This window comes from Elgaria multicarinata, chromosome 23, assembly GCF_023053635.1.
Source record: "Elgaria multicarinata webbii isolate HBS135686 ecotype San Diego chromosome 23, rElgMul1.1.pri, whole genome shotgun sequence".
Classification (NCBI taxonomy): Eukaryota; Metazoa; Chordata; class Lepidosauria; order Squamata; family Anguidae; genus Elgaria; species Elgaria multicarinata.
In genome coordinates, this window is record NC_086193.1 from 3,524,943 (window position 1) to 3,538,316 (window position 13,374).

The window sequence follows — 13,374 nt, forward strand, 5'->3', positions numbered from 1 at the left end:
GCATCTCTGCCCTTGCAGCATTGATGCCTTACGGGTAGTTGAACCACCCCGAACTCTCCCCTTTTCCAAACTCCACCGTGTAACAGGACCCCTTAAAACGTGCCGGTTTTCTCTTTGGCATCAGGGGAACGGGCAAAGCCACCCACGAAATAAACTGGCTGCAACCGATCTGTTAACGGAATCGGAATCGGAAAAGCGGGGTGGGACGTCTGAATGGTTTAAAATTACAAATGTATCTTGCCCCTCCACCGCCTTGAAACGTGGAGCGCAAAAGCAGTGTGGAACCGCAAATGATTCTCGTGGGTGGGCGTGGTGTGAAGGTGCGTCAGTGGGTGCATGTGGGGCGCGTGTGGGTGTCCTTCCCTGTTTGAGAGACGTCTGGGGTCTTTGCTAGCTCAGTATTATTGCATGTTTCTGTTTGTTCTTTGACATAAAAACTCTGGAATCATACGTTGTGAGGAATGTTCCGAGTGTTTGAAAGGTGAGCACGTTGTAGGCAACGTGGCAAAACACCCATAGCCATAATCAAGGATTGTGTCTTCCAACGGAGGCCTAGTCGGCGGAGAGTTACTCGCCGTGTTTTGAGCAAACCTGCAAGTGGCTTCCTTTAAAACTTGCCTGCTGAGATTAGTATGCAAACTGAACCCTAAAACGCGAGATCGTCACGGTCAAATTCTTCTCGTTTCCTGTTCTTTAAAAGTCACGCTCCTCCTTCTCGGGCCGCCTCCTCGGCTCTGCCTCCCGGCCGTTCTCCGTGGCGTGGGCAGGGGGGGGGGCGGCCAACGCGTGGGTCCGTTTCGTTTTTAAAAAGTTCCACTCAGCGTTTGTCTCAGCCCTGCGCCGCCCCGTGCCCCGAACACCAAATGAGGTAAGAACAAGTTCGCCACTTAAAAAGACAAAATAATAGTTACGATCCGCCTTCCGAGCTGACTTTGCAGTCCAGGTTTTACAAACATGGGTGGGGAGGGGGGGTAAAAGGGGGTGGGGGTGGATTGTATTTTTGAGGATGGGGGGGCGTGGAAGGGGCGTTTGTTGATCAGCTCTCTGCTCACTGCGCTGTCCCCACGGTAGCATCCAAAATGGGGGTGATGTTGGGGAAGGTAACGTTTTTTTTCCCTTCTCAATTCAGTCTGTAGTTTTTTTATAAAAGTCAACGCACGCCTCTCACAGCTCGAAAGGGGCCCTCCGCGACTTTTAAGTGGTAGGAGTCCGCACGACAGATGGCTTTTTCTTTCTTTTTTTACTCGTTGGGTTTATTTCGTTTTTGTTTATGTTGCATAGTGATCAAAGCTTCCCAAGTACTCAAGCGCGGCTTGGTAACAGAACTGATACTCGTCCTGAAGAGAGATTTAAGGAATAAGAAGGAAGAGGGGGATAGAGAGGAGCAGTATTATAATTTGCAGCTTGTTCCCGAAAACAAGTCATTAAAATACATCAAGGATCTAGAGACCATTTTATTTATTTGTGGCGCCAGGGAACTCAAGGTGACGTACGGACTTTTTCCCCCAACCCGCCTCCAAATATCCCCACAACAACCCTGCGGTGTAGGTTAGGCCTGAGCGATAATGACCCCTGGGGACATCGGTAGCTGAGCTGGAGATTTTAAACCTCCGTTTCCTGGTCGTAATCTGGTACGCTAAGCATTACACTGGCACGCCGGGTAGCCATAGAATCATAGAATAGCAGAGTTGGAAGGGGCCTACAAAGCCATCGAGTCCAACCCCCTGCTCAATGCAGGAATCCACCCTGAAACATCCCCGACAGATGCTTGTCCAGCTGCCTCTTGAATGCTTCTAGTGTGGGAGAGCCCACAACCTCCCTAGGTAACTGATTCCATTGTTGTACTGCTCTAACAGTCAGGACGTTTTTCCTGATGTCCAGCTGGAATCTGGCTTCCTGTAACTTGAGCCCGTTATTCCGTGTCCTGCGCTCTGGGAGGATCGAGAAGAGATCCTGGCGCTCCTGTGTGTGACAACCTTTTAAGTATTTGAAGAGTGCTATCCTGTCTCCCCTCCATCTTCTCTTCTCCAGGCTAAACATGCCATGTTAGCCCGCTGTGGCTTCCTAAAAGACTTATACACCGATTACGGCACCAAGCGTTTGGGGACGGGAGTCCCATTTCAGAAGACGATCGCTGCTTTTGGTCCCAGGGTCAGGCTGAGCCCCAGTGCCTCAGGTCTCAGTGTGCTGGCAGGGCCTCGCTGCTTCTGCCCGCTCAGCCACCGCTCCAATCAGCATGAGGCCTGAAGGCCACCCTTTGAATTGATCTCAGCGCCCTCAGCAAGCTGCTGCAGCAGGGTGTCGTGGGAAACTGAAACGGCAGCTCCTTGGCGGAGCCATCCCAAGACATTCTGCTGCCCGTGATGAAGAACAAGATGGCGCCCACGCCCGCCTCGTGTACGGAAGCGGACTGCACTGCCAGTTGAATCTTATTGCGATACTGGGGACGGCATCTCGCCCTCCACTGCCTCCTGAAGGCAGCGCTGCAGCGGAAGGAAACAGGGCAGGACGCACAGCTCTTTCCTCCACCACCTGCCGCCTGAAGCAGCTGTTTCACTCTGCCTCATGGGCGGGCCAGCCCTGACCCTGCCTTCAGAGAAGTCCAGGTGGGACGTGATCGTTTGGTGCTGTGGTCACACAGTTACCAACTGCCCCCAACCTTCCTCCCTCCCACCCCTGGAAGCTGGGGACCATTCCCACCCGCCTCCGGAGCACGGAAAGTGGGGGGGGCGAAGGCTGGCCGACGGCCACACCTGTGAGCAGAAGTGCCCAAGCCTGCTCCTGGGGCTGAGGCCCGAATATGATCGGGGGAAAGAGCCCGTTCAGCCGAAGGCACGTACCTCCGTCTGCACCATGGCAGGTCTTTGCGTCCGCAACATCTTCACCGTCTGGAAGATATCCACGACTCCCTCGTAGCGCATCCTCTCCAGCACGATGCTCAGCGTGATGAAGACGCCGGTCCTGCCCACTCCGGCACTGCAGGAACAGGGGGCGGAAAGGAGGGAGAAACGTCACGTGTGTATGTGGCGGAGGTCTCGGCAGCTGGGTGCAGTCTGCCGTGGCGGTGTCAAGAGCCGATTTCTCAAAGCCGGACGGGGTGACGTGTGTGGTGGTATTCCATCACCCTGAGATGGAAGCAGCCGGTGGGTTCGACAACCCCGCCACGAAGGAGCACATTAATCAGCGGTTTGGGAACTGGTGGCCCTCCAAATGTGGGCCAAACATCCAGTGGAACCAGAAAGAGGAAAGAGAAGCAGAAAAGAGTCTCGGCCGCCTGGGAAAAAGGCTTTCATTACCCAGGCGTTTCGGACAGGACTTTCCCTCCCCGGGGCCCGCTTATCTTTCTCCAAATGTTTTTGAGCGCTTGAAGACAGAAGAAGCATCGTGGAGACTCTTTGCAACACATTTGGAGAAAGGAGTGGGGCCGGATTGAGAGATGCCGAGACCCTAAGTATCTCTAAGTTTCAAAATAAAGAGAAAAAAGTACATTCCATTATCATAGGAAGGGTAATGAAAGGGTACCACCCAGCGTTAGGGGGTGCTTGTAGCTGAACCGCACTAGCTAGCCTTCTCTGACACTCCTTTGATACACATCTTCAAAGTACATTGAGCTGAACTTCTAAACTGGCTCTAGTCCGCACTTATTGCCTCCAGTACTAAAGGCTGCATTGCCACGCTTTCACCATATAAGGCAACTCTGCTGTAAGTCACTCCTGACTTTCCAACATATTTAAGCCAAAGCAATTTCAATTTTAATGCATCTTTGTTATCCCGCAAAATATTTAGAGCCCCCTCGTAATATCAGGCTCTAAGCCAGGGCTTACGTGGCTCGCTCCTAAATCTGGCCGCCCAGGGAACCATGGAGGGGTGGGTAGGCCCCTCTGGGTGTGAAGTTCCCCACCTCCGAGAGGAAGAGAGGCACTTCCTTGTTCCCCATGTGAGCAGCAGCCAATGACCATGAGCCAGGAGGAGGGAAGCATTTTTGACACCACGTCTGGTGGCTTTTCCCCCTCGGCGTTAGCAGGGAGACGTTGCGGAGTGCACGTCTCTCCACCACAGGCTCCCATGACTGCAAGTTTGGGCGTTGTGAGCAGCGGCCTCAGACGTCTTTTTGGGGGCGCGTGGAGCGAAAAGCAACCCAAGACCACGAATTCACGCTACAGGAACCCAGCACAGCAAAGGGCCAGACGGATGCAACAATTCGAAAAGGCCACATCAGCCTCCCTGAACCAGTGGTTTTGGATGACAGGATGGATGACAAACCCCAGAATTCCTGGCCATTGGGGCCCGTGGGAGAAGAAGTCCAAAACACCTGGCAGGCACCAGTTTGGGGAACGCTGAGTTATGTATAAAAACAACGTCTTCAAAGCAGAAAACCAAAGACACATCCTGCTTCTTCTTGGCCTCCAACGCCAGGGAGGGGCCCAGAGCAGCTATTTTGTTTGTTTGGAGGGGGGAGCAAAGCACTTGGCAGGGAGGTGGTGCTTCCACTGCCCATTTTGGAAGAGGCAAAATGGACAAACTGGTGAATTTCATCCCTGCCTCCCTGCTTCCCAAAGGAGCTGCCTTCCGCATCCTTTCCCTCCGGGACCGGGGAGGATCTTACGAGCACAGCGCTTGTCAGTTCCGCGGCTGGCTTCTCGCGGGCGCCGCTCACGCCGACAACATTTGCCACGCGGCAACGTCGCGGCGTTATACTAAGTTTGAAAGCAAACACGCAGGCAGGCTCAGCCTGGAGCGCCTTTAATCTCTCCAGTGATGCGATTAATCAACTAAGGCTTTAATCGCAGATTAACAGCAAGCGACTAGCCGGAGGGGGGGGGGATTTGGCGTTCTTGAAGGAGCCGGGAGACACGGAGCGGCGTTCACGGCTGGATCTGACGGGCTTTCGGGAAAAGGAACGGCCAGCTCCCTTTATATTTATTTAATTTATTTATTGATTACATTTCTATACCGCCCAATAGCCGGAGCTCTCTGGGCGGTTCACAAAAAGGCTGCTGTGTGTTCCTTAGGGGCTGAAAGCGTAGTTTGACTCGACTTCCGGATCCATAGGAAGGTTCATCGTATCCAGCTGCAACGGCTCAGATTTACGCAGGGGTTATCGAGAAGCAAAGCACGGGATTTTTTTCCCGGGGTGGGGTGGGTGGGGGCGTTATTTTGAGCCTGCCCATTTTGCCTCGGGCTGCCTAAGATTTTGCGGTTTGCAAATACATCTGGTTGAGTAGCCCCCTAACCGAGCAGATGTATCCCTCTATTTTTTATTAAAAAAGAAAAGAAACCCCGCACCGATTATCGGCCTTCGCGGAGAAATAATTGGGAGGGCTCTTTCAGTCAACCTGGAGGCAAGCGGGATGAGCCGCAGTTCAGAGGCGCCTCCGTTTAAGCTTCAGCGTGGGGAGGGGAGGGGGAGAGAGGCAGCACGCCAGCAGAACAGAACAGCCGGGGCGGGGGCGGTTTTAGTTTCGGGAACCGAGGCACGGACGACTCTCCGGGGTGAATTACCCGCCCGGGCTGGGCGTTATAAAAAAGTCGGCCGTGTTTGGCGTGCAAAGAAAACGGAGCGCGATTAGAAGCCAGCTTTAAATAACCAAATTAAATAAATAATTTGGAAGCCAGACTGTTCTGCGCTTAGCCTGGGGCTAACGAATGAAGTCTGCCGTGGGGTGGGGGGGGGCGGTTAGGAAGGAGGGGAGCCCCGACTTCTGGCCTGGCCAAGCGGAGAACAGCAACCGGTCTTTGGCTTAGCGTTCGGGTTGGACGAGCGACTGTGCGGCTCTTTCTAACTCCAAGGTGCGAATTAGCAGCAGCGGAATTTGCAAACGGGGACAGAGAGAGCTGATTTTGTTTTCTGGACGGCGGGGAGCGGGGAGGCGGCCGTGTCCTCAATTTCTTCGTGGCGGGGAAGGGGGACGCACCTTCCAGGAGGGCTCACCTGCAGTGGACGGAGATTGGCCCGTCTTGCCCGAACTGCTCCTTGGTTTTGTGCACCTGCCCGATGAAATCGATAAACCCTTCGCCGGATTTCGGCACGCCCTGCTCCGGCCAGTCGGTGAACTGGAATTGGCGCACGGTCCGCGACTGGCCATCCTGGGTGTGACGTGGGAGAAGCAAAGGGAAAAAACTGGCGTTAGGGTGAGCTGTCGGATAGCGAGTTAAAATTTAGAAAAGCAAAAACTGAACTCGAGTCTTGTAATCCAAAAAGGCGAAATTCCAAAATCTGAACAAATGCTTGAGCAAATTTTGACTGGGTTTTCAGACCCCAGCGGGCTGGTTTTTCCTCTGCTTCTAAACATCCGAGCAAAGGTTATTTCATTTTATTGCTTTGCCTTTTTATCCCACCCTTCCTGCGACGCAGGAGTCCGTCTTTCCCCCTTATACTGATTTCCAGCGACCTTCCAATCACCCTGCAAGGTAGGCTAGGCAGAGCTCTGCTGACTGTCTGAACATCACTCAGTGCGAGGGCTTTGTTGTCAAACAGGGATTGGAACCCGGCTCCCACCATTCCTGATCCAATACTCTTAAGCTGCTACACCCCATCACACTGAATTTTGGGAGATTTTTGTTCTTATTTAGGGGGTGGTTCTTTGCTCTCTCGCTCCTAATTGCAGTGAATTTTGCTTTTTATGAATGGGGCCTCCCAATTCGTGCCTGATTCGGCACGTCCCACTTGTGACACATTTTTAGGGATTAGCGTGAAGGACGTCTAGGGAGGCTGGACCCCCACCCTCTCGTTTGAAAAGCACCAAAAGTGGAAGCCACAAGGCACCGTGGGGCAGGAAACACACGGTTCAAATACGATGCAACGAAGGTCCAGTTCTGAGTCTCCTGTTTGCGTTTCAGGTGAGAATCGGGGAGGCCTGGGTTCCAATCCTCACTCAGCCACAAAGCTTATGGGGTCACCTTGGGCCTACCTGGACTACCTCACTGGGTTGTTGTGAGGATAATATCGGGGACGCATGTACACCATCCTGCACTTCCTTTAGGGATAAAAAGGCTCTTTTAAAATAACAGACTTGAGCAACGGGAGACCCGCTCCCGTCTCATACAGGCAGATTTTGCAAAATTTGCAACAGCAGTGTGTGTGCTGTGTGTGTGTGTGAATGAACCTCTGCGTCCACCCCCGCAGAATGCAATAATCTCTGGGAATGAGCTCAAAGAAATCACCCAGCACGAGGCGAGCGGCCTGCTTGGAGGAAACTCAGCGCGGCTTCGGCCTCGTTGCCAGAACTCCGGTGGGGGAGATCCGAGGGGGCAGGGTGGGTGGGTGGGTGGGCTTTGCACCATGGCGGTGTCGCGAAGGAGAAAAATGGCGAGAAGGTGAAAACCCAGAGAGAGAGAGAGAGAGGGGGAAGCGAGCAAGAGAATCGCCCGGCCTCAGGAAAGCAATTTGCTTTCTGTGCCATCTGTCTTCACGATGCTCTTCGTGCCGTGAAGCAGAGTGAGAATGTGCTTGTGTGTGTGTGTGTGTGTGTGTGTGTGTACAAACAAGCCCTCCCCAACCTGGTGCCCTCCAGATGTTTTGTCCATCCCCCATTGGCCCTGGCTAGCATGATCAGGAACGCTGGCAGCTGCAGTCCAAAAGTGGTGCAGAGAGAAGTAGCATCCTCAGGTCTGCTCTGCGTTCAAGTTCTCAGTGTCGTTACTCTGCAGGGTTGCTCTCAATTCCCAGTTCTTCCAGTTTGAAACAGGAGAAACAGACTGGGTGCCCCCCCCCACCCCGTCCCCGTGATGTCACAAGAAACCTCCCACAGCAAATGAATGTTAGTGCATCTCTTCACACACACACACAGACACGAAAGCGGCGTCGACCCTGAGCACAGGGAAAAGTAAGACTGATATCTGAACTGATTTGTAGTGCGTCGATACGCTGCTGGTGTATCTAGACTGCTCCTTTATTTACTGTGCGCTGCTGGGACTGTGACGTATTTGGGGTGGGGGGTGGGAAACCTCCAATAAAATGACGCTGACGACGGTGCTCACCCCGCTAGCTGAGGGCTGGACTGTGCGGCTGCTCCTACTCAAGATGGCTTCAACATGGGCTTTGATTTATCCTCCGGGTATCTATCTATCAACAGCCACTAGCCCACGCTACCTCTATGCTCGGAAGCAGGGGCAGAGCAGGAAGTGGATCTCTGGTGGTGTTTGGACATCAGCTCCCAGCATTCCTGGCCATCGGCCATGCTGGCAGGGGCTTCTGGGTGTTGAAGCCCCAAACACGTGGAGTTCAACTTCCAGAGCTCAAGTTGCAGCAAATGGTGCAGGAGGGTTGCGGCTTTCGAGCGACGAAATCTGGACCGGATGTTCCCTTGGGCTGGGATCCCCCAGGGCTTGCCTCACGGGGGCGATTTTGTTTTGTTCCGCCTGCCTTCAACCCCGATGGCAAACTTTGATCTCATCTTACCCAACCAAGGGGAGAGACCGCAGCGCGACGGCGGAGCGCTGGATTCCAATGGAGACATTTCGTCGCTGCTCACGAGAACAGACGATACTGGATGAGGCGGACAAATTGTCGTTTGCCCATCGCTGGACCGCAGGCATGAATGGGGGGATCCCCCGAGGCCCGGAGGCGGCACACGGCAGGGACAAGTTCTAGGCTCAGGATCCCGGCAGCGGGCCTCCCCCAACCCTGACACACACGTGCAAACGCCGGGCGTCTGATCTCAATTGCCCACGGTGCCCCAGGGCACGGTGGCAAACCAAAATGGCTGCTCCAGCATCTGCTGTCACTTGCCCCTGCTCCCCACCGGCAACCCCTTCTCTTGGTGCCTATCAGGCTTTTTGCCCCCCCTGATATTTATTTTCTCTCTTAAAACCCTCTTTAATTCATCGTTTTTAACTGGGAGGCTGGTGTGCTGAACAGCGAAATTCCGCCCTCCTGCTGCCATCTTTATTTGCGTTCGGAAGAGTGGTTTGGTTTTTGGAAAGTCGTCCCCCGCCTCTGCCTGGGATGTAGGCTCTTGGGCAAGCGGCCTTTTCTTTTTCCTTTTCATCTCTCCAGTTTGCCTTCTGGGAAACGAGTGACCAGCCAGGCCAGCCACGGCCGCCATTTTATGAACAGCCAAGCCCTGCCTCCTCCACGGCCGCCATTTTGTGCGTGCGCCCACAACATTCCAAATGTGCTCACCAACCGCAAGAACTTGGGGAGCCCTGCTCTAAGCCCGTCAGCGCGGCCCACGTAAGGAAAGGTCACTTTGCTGAGGGCCCCGTCGGTCCCGGAGCCAGGACTCGGGGGTACGGATCCACAATCCCACTAGGTGTAAAGCAGCGCTATGCGCCTGCTGTCCAGCTAAGAAGCCAGCCCTTTCCCAAGCACCAGACGTCGGCCAAACGTCGCAAAGAAGACACGTGCGGAACGCAGACTCACCCTGGCGTCGGTGACCTTGAATTCACGGAGGATGTACTGAGGCATGTTGTACTCCGCCATGGGGTCCACCACGAAGTACTGGTACCGGGCGGACCTCTCGGCGGGCCAGTACTGATGGCACTTTTCCTGTCAATCCAACCAGAGGGGAGAAGGAACTGCATTAATCTCCCTGGCTGCCAATGCGAAAGACGGCTGTGTCCACGCCAGCTGGGCTATTTGTGCTTGATCTAATCAAATTTCCTGCGTTGCTTTGTGGCGTTCACAGCCAAGGCCGCGTCCTTCTCTGATTCGCATCCCCCTTGGACGTTCTTGAGAGCTAAAATTAGTCTCCTCGGGAAAACAGGTGCCCATCATGTCCCTTTCCGCCAGCAGCCCATTTTCATCTCTCTCCCCACCCACCCCAACACCTCTGCCTTCATAAGGGCGTTTCAGTCTATTTATTTATAAAACCGTGAGTCGCCTTTCGGCCCAAACAGAGCGCCCAAGGCGACTCACCATTTTTTTTAATTTATTACATTTATATACCGCCCCACCGCCGAAGCTCTCTGGGCGGTTTACAACAGTTAAAAACGGTAAACATTAAAAAGTATACAAAATTTAAAAACCATCAAAAACATAAAAACAACAGTATAAAAACAACAGTATCCATTTTAAAAACAACAATTTTGGGGTCCGTTAAAAACAAACTTAACGTGTTAAATGCTGTTAAAATGCCTGGGAGAAGAGAAAAGTCTTGACCTGGCGCCAAAAAGATAACAACGTTGGCGTCAGGCGAGCCTCATCGGGAAGATCATTCCACAGTTGGGGAGCCACCACCAAGAAGGCCCTGTCCCTTGTTGCCATCCTCCGAGCTTCCCTCGGAGTAGGCACTCGGAGAAGGACCTTAGATGTTGAGCGCAGTGTACGGGTAGGTTCATGTCGGGAGAGGCGTTCCATTAGGTATTGCTATAAATCATGTAGGGCTTTATAGGTTAAAACCAGCACCTTGAATCGGGCTTGGAAATGTATAGGCAGCCAATGAAAGCGGGCCAGTATATGCTCAAACCTCCCTGTGCCAGCTATCAATCTGGCTGCTGCATTTTGCACAAGCTGCAGCTTCCGAACCGTCTTCAAAGGCAGCCCCATGTAGAGGGCATTGCAGTAATCTAATTTGGAGGTTACAAGAGTATGGACAACTGAAGCTAGGTTATCCCTGTCCAGACAGGGGCGTAGCTGGGCCACCAACCTGAGTTGGTAGAAAGCACTCCGTGTCCCATCTGTCAGGGATGCTTTAGGGTGGATTCCTGCATTGAGCAGGGGGTTGGACTCGATGGCCTTGTAGGCCCCTTCCAACTCTGCTATTCTATGATTCTATGATTCTATGATTCATCGAGGCCACCTGAGCCTCAAGGGACAGAGATGGTTCTAGGAGAAGCCCCAAGCTACGAACCTGCTCCTTCAGGGGGATGGCGACCCCATCCAGGTTTGAACGCCCCCCATCCAATCAGAAGAACCACCCACCTATAGTAAAAACCTGAGGCTCACAGGTCCAGTGGTGCACACCTCTCTGCGACCCGGTTTTCATTTGCTTCATCCTGCCTCCAGGACAGAATTCGTCCTGGGTTCCCATGCAACACATGTTTTAGTCGATTTTAGACTGTTTTGGACTGTTGCATGGGAAGACAACTCAAGTCAGTTCCTCAGGAACCGTGGGGGGAAGTAAGCTGCTGCCACGTCCCTTAGTGCCAGCAGTGTTTCGGGAATCCCTTTTCATCTTGTCCCGCCTCGCACTCTTTATAGATTTAGGGCCAAACTACACTTTTTTTTAAAAAAAAAATCACACGTAGAGTTATGTACAATTGGGTTATATACCCTGATTTGGATCTGGGCTGTTGTATTCTGGGCGTGGGGTGGGGGGTTTAAGCTTCTCCCCCCATTTTTACCCCCAATTTCTGCCACCCCCCTCGTGGGGGTGGTGGAAAGAAAGAATGTCTCCACTATCCCCTATTTCCAAAATCTGACACTGTGGATGTCCACCTATTCACAAAGGTTGGACTCGATGGCCTTGTAGGCCCCTTCCAACTCTGCTATTCTATGATTCTATGATTCTATGAAATGCTCAACAGAGATCTCTGTTGGCGATGGAGGGAGCAGCTGCGCACCCCCAGCTAATTCTGCCCCACGGGTCCAAATGGATACGGTATTAGCTACGCCCACTGCAAGTGGCGCGGTGGCTTTTAAAGTCGTTAATCGCTCTCCGTTTTAACCAGGCCTGTGGCACATGGGAACAGGGGGCGTCTCATCCTTTGCTTCCCTGGGGCGGCCTCGATCCAAATTGACCACTCCACGCATGGTGGCTAGGAGCTGGGCCCAATACGTGCCTGGAGGTAGGTGGGTGGGTGCGGGGTGTCAGGACCAGAGCAGGGGGCGGGAACAGCTCCCCTCCTCTGACAGAATTCTGACAAAAATTGCACCCGAAACCCTCAGTGGCCATTAAGAAGACACGCGTGTCACCTTAACGGCCGTGGCCGCCATTTCGCATCGCATCTGTTTGCCCACAGCTTGCAAAGGGTCCCGTCACGCCATCTTTAGCGGCGCGGTGCCTCTGCCCGCTCAGAGCTTTCCAACGCCCGCCGCGAACCAACGAAGGCAACCAAATTGAGCAGTGAGTCAGCAACCGGAAGGCGTTCCCCCCCCTCCCACTGCCCGTTCGGCCCCACTCACCCGACCCATCTCTCGCAGTTTAGTCAACATCACCACGATGGTGGAATTGTTCTCCCAAAGCATGCGCCAGAAGTCCTCCGTGGTCTCAGCCAGCGGTCCCTGGGTGGCGATGTAGGCTTTCTGTTGCCTAGCAGAGCGAGGATGCAAACAGGTGAGAGAAAAACGGGACACCTTTTTGGAGGTGGGGCGGCGGGGGGGGGGAGGCTTGAAGTGTGGGAGGCTTTGAGGGTAGTTTAGTAACCCCAACTGGTGCAAAACCCAGCCAGCCATATCCCACTCCGGATGGGGGAAAGTTTGGGCGTCATCTCCCATGGCCACCTTGAACGGAGCACCTGGGAAGGGGACCAGGGAGAACCTTTAGCTGACAGCCTTGATCTGGTCCATGGAGGTTCAGAATCTGTCCTGTGGGGCCTGAACCCCTGGTCTGGGGGGGTGGGGTGGGGACACCAAGGACTTGGGGAAGAGGCAGGAAAGCACGCCCAATTGGGGCAAAGAAACGGAACAGGTGTGGCAGAGGAAAAGCGGGCGGGGCAGGTGATGTCATGGGAGGAGGAGGAGCTTTGGGGGCCAGGACCGCAATGTCATCTGGCCCTCCAGACCGACACAACTTCCCCCATCCCGGAGGGGACGTAGCAACACTTGGTTACGCCTCTGAAGCCCCGGCGCTTGGGGTAAAAGGCGTGGGGCTGATCACGTCCCGGCTCCCTTGAGGGCCCTGGCCCGCTCTTCGCCCCACGTACCTGTATCCGTCAATGAAGCTGGCGTTGATGTAGTCGGAGCCCTCGACGCCTCGGATAGGCTGAAGGCAAACCCGCGTGGTCTCGTATGGCATGATGTTGACAAGACGGTTCTTGAATTTGTTGCAGGGGAGGTTGGCGCTGATGAACCGGGAGGTGTGGGCTTTGGAGTTGGCGAGCCGCTGGTGGGGCGAAAGGAGCAGATGAGGGCTTAAAGGGTGCAGGAAAGGGCCACTCCAATGACCCAGGGTCCCCCCGAGGAGGGAAGGTTGCAACAGCTGGGATTGTTGAGAAAAAGGAGGCTGAGGGGAGACACGACAGAGGTGGACAAAACCATGCCTGGGGGGGAGAATGTGGGGAGGGAGGCATTTTTCTCCCTCTCTCAAAACACTAGAACCCAATGGGGTCATCATCCCATGAAGGGTGATTTAGGGTGGATTCCTGCATCGAGTGAGGGGGTTGGACTCGATGGCCTTATAGGCCCCTTCCAACTCTGCTATCTATGAAGCTGAGTGGTGGGAGATCCAGGGCAGATTAAAGGAAGGAGTTCTTCACACAGCACAGAGTTAA

General features: G+C 53.9%; 1 protein-coding gene across 1 annotated transcript in view; it reads right to left on the minus strand.

Annotated features, from left to right (window-relative positions):
• Positions 1 to 1,019: 1,019 nt before the first annotated feature.
• PTPRS (protein tyrosine phosphatase receptor type S) overlaps positions 1,020 to 13,374 on the minus strand; it is a 219,968-nt gene continuing 207,613 nt past the window's right edge. Inside the window, exons 30-35 of the mRNA XM_063147033.1 lie at positions 12,808 to 12,986; positions 12,068 to 12,194; positions 9,365 to 9,490; positions 5,933 to 6,087; positions 2,841 to 2,976; positions 1,020 to 1,337 (exon numbers count right to left, since the gene is read on the minus strand). Coding sequence (XP_063003103.1) covers positions 1,269 to 1,337; positions 2,841 to 2,976; positions 5,933 to 6,087; positions 9,365 to 9,490; positions 12,068 to 12,194; positions 12,808 to 12,986 — 792 coding nt within the window. The 3' untranslated portion in view covers positions 1,020 to 1,268. The remainder of the gene's footprint in view (positions 1,338 to 2,840; positions 2,977 to 5,932; positions 6,088 to 9,364; positions 9,491 to 12,067; positions 12,195 to 12,807; positions 12,987 to 13,374) is intronic.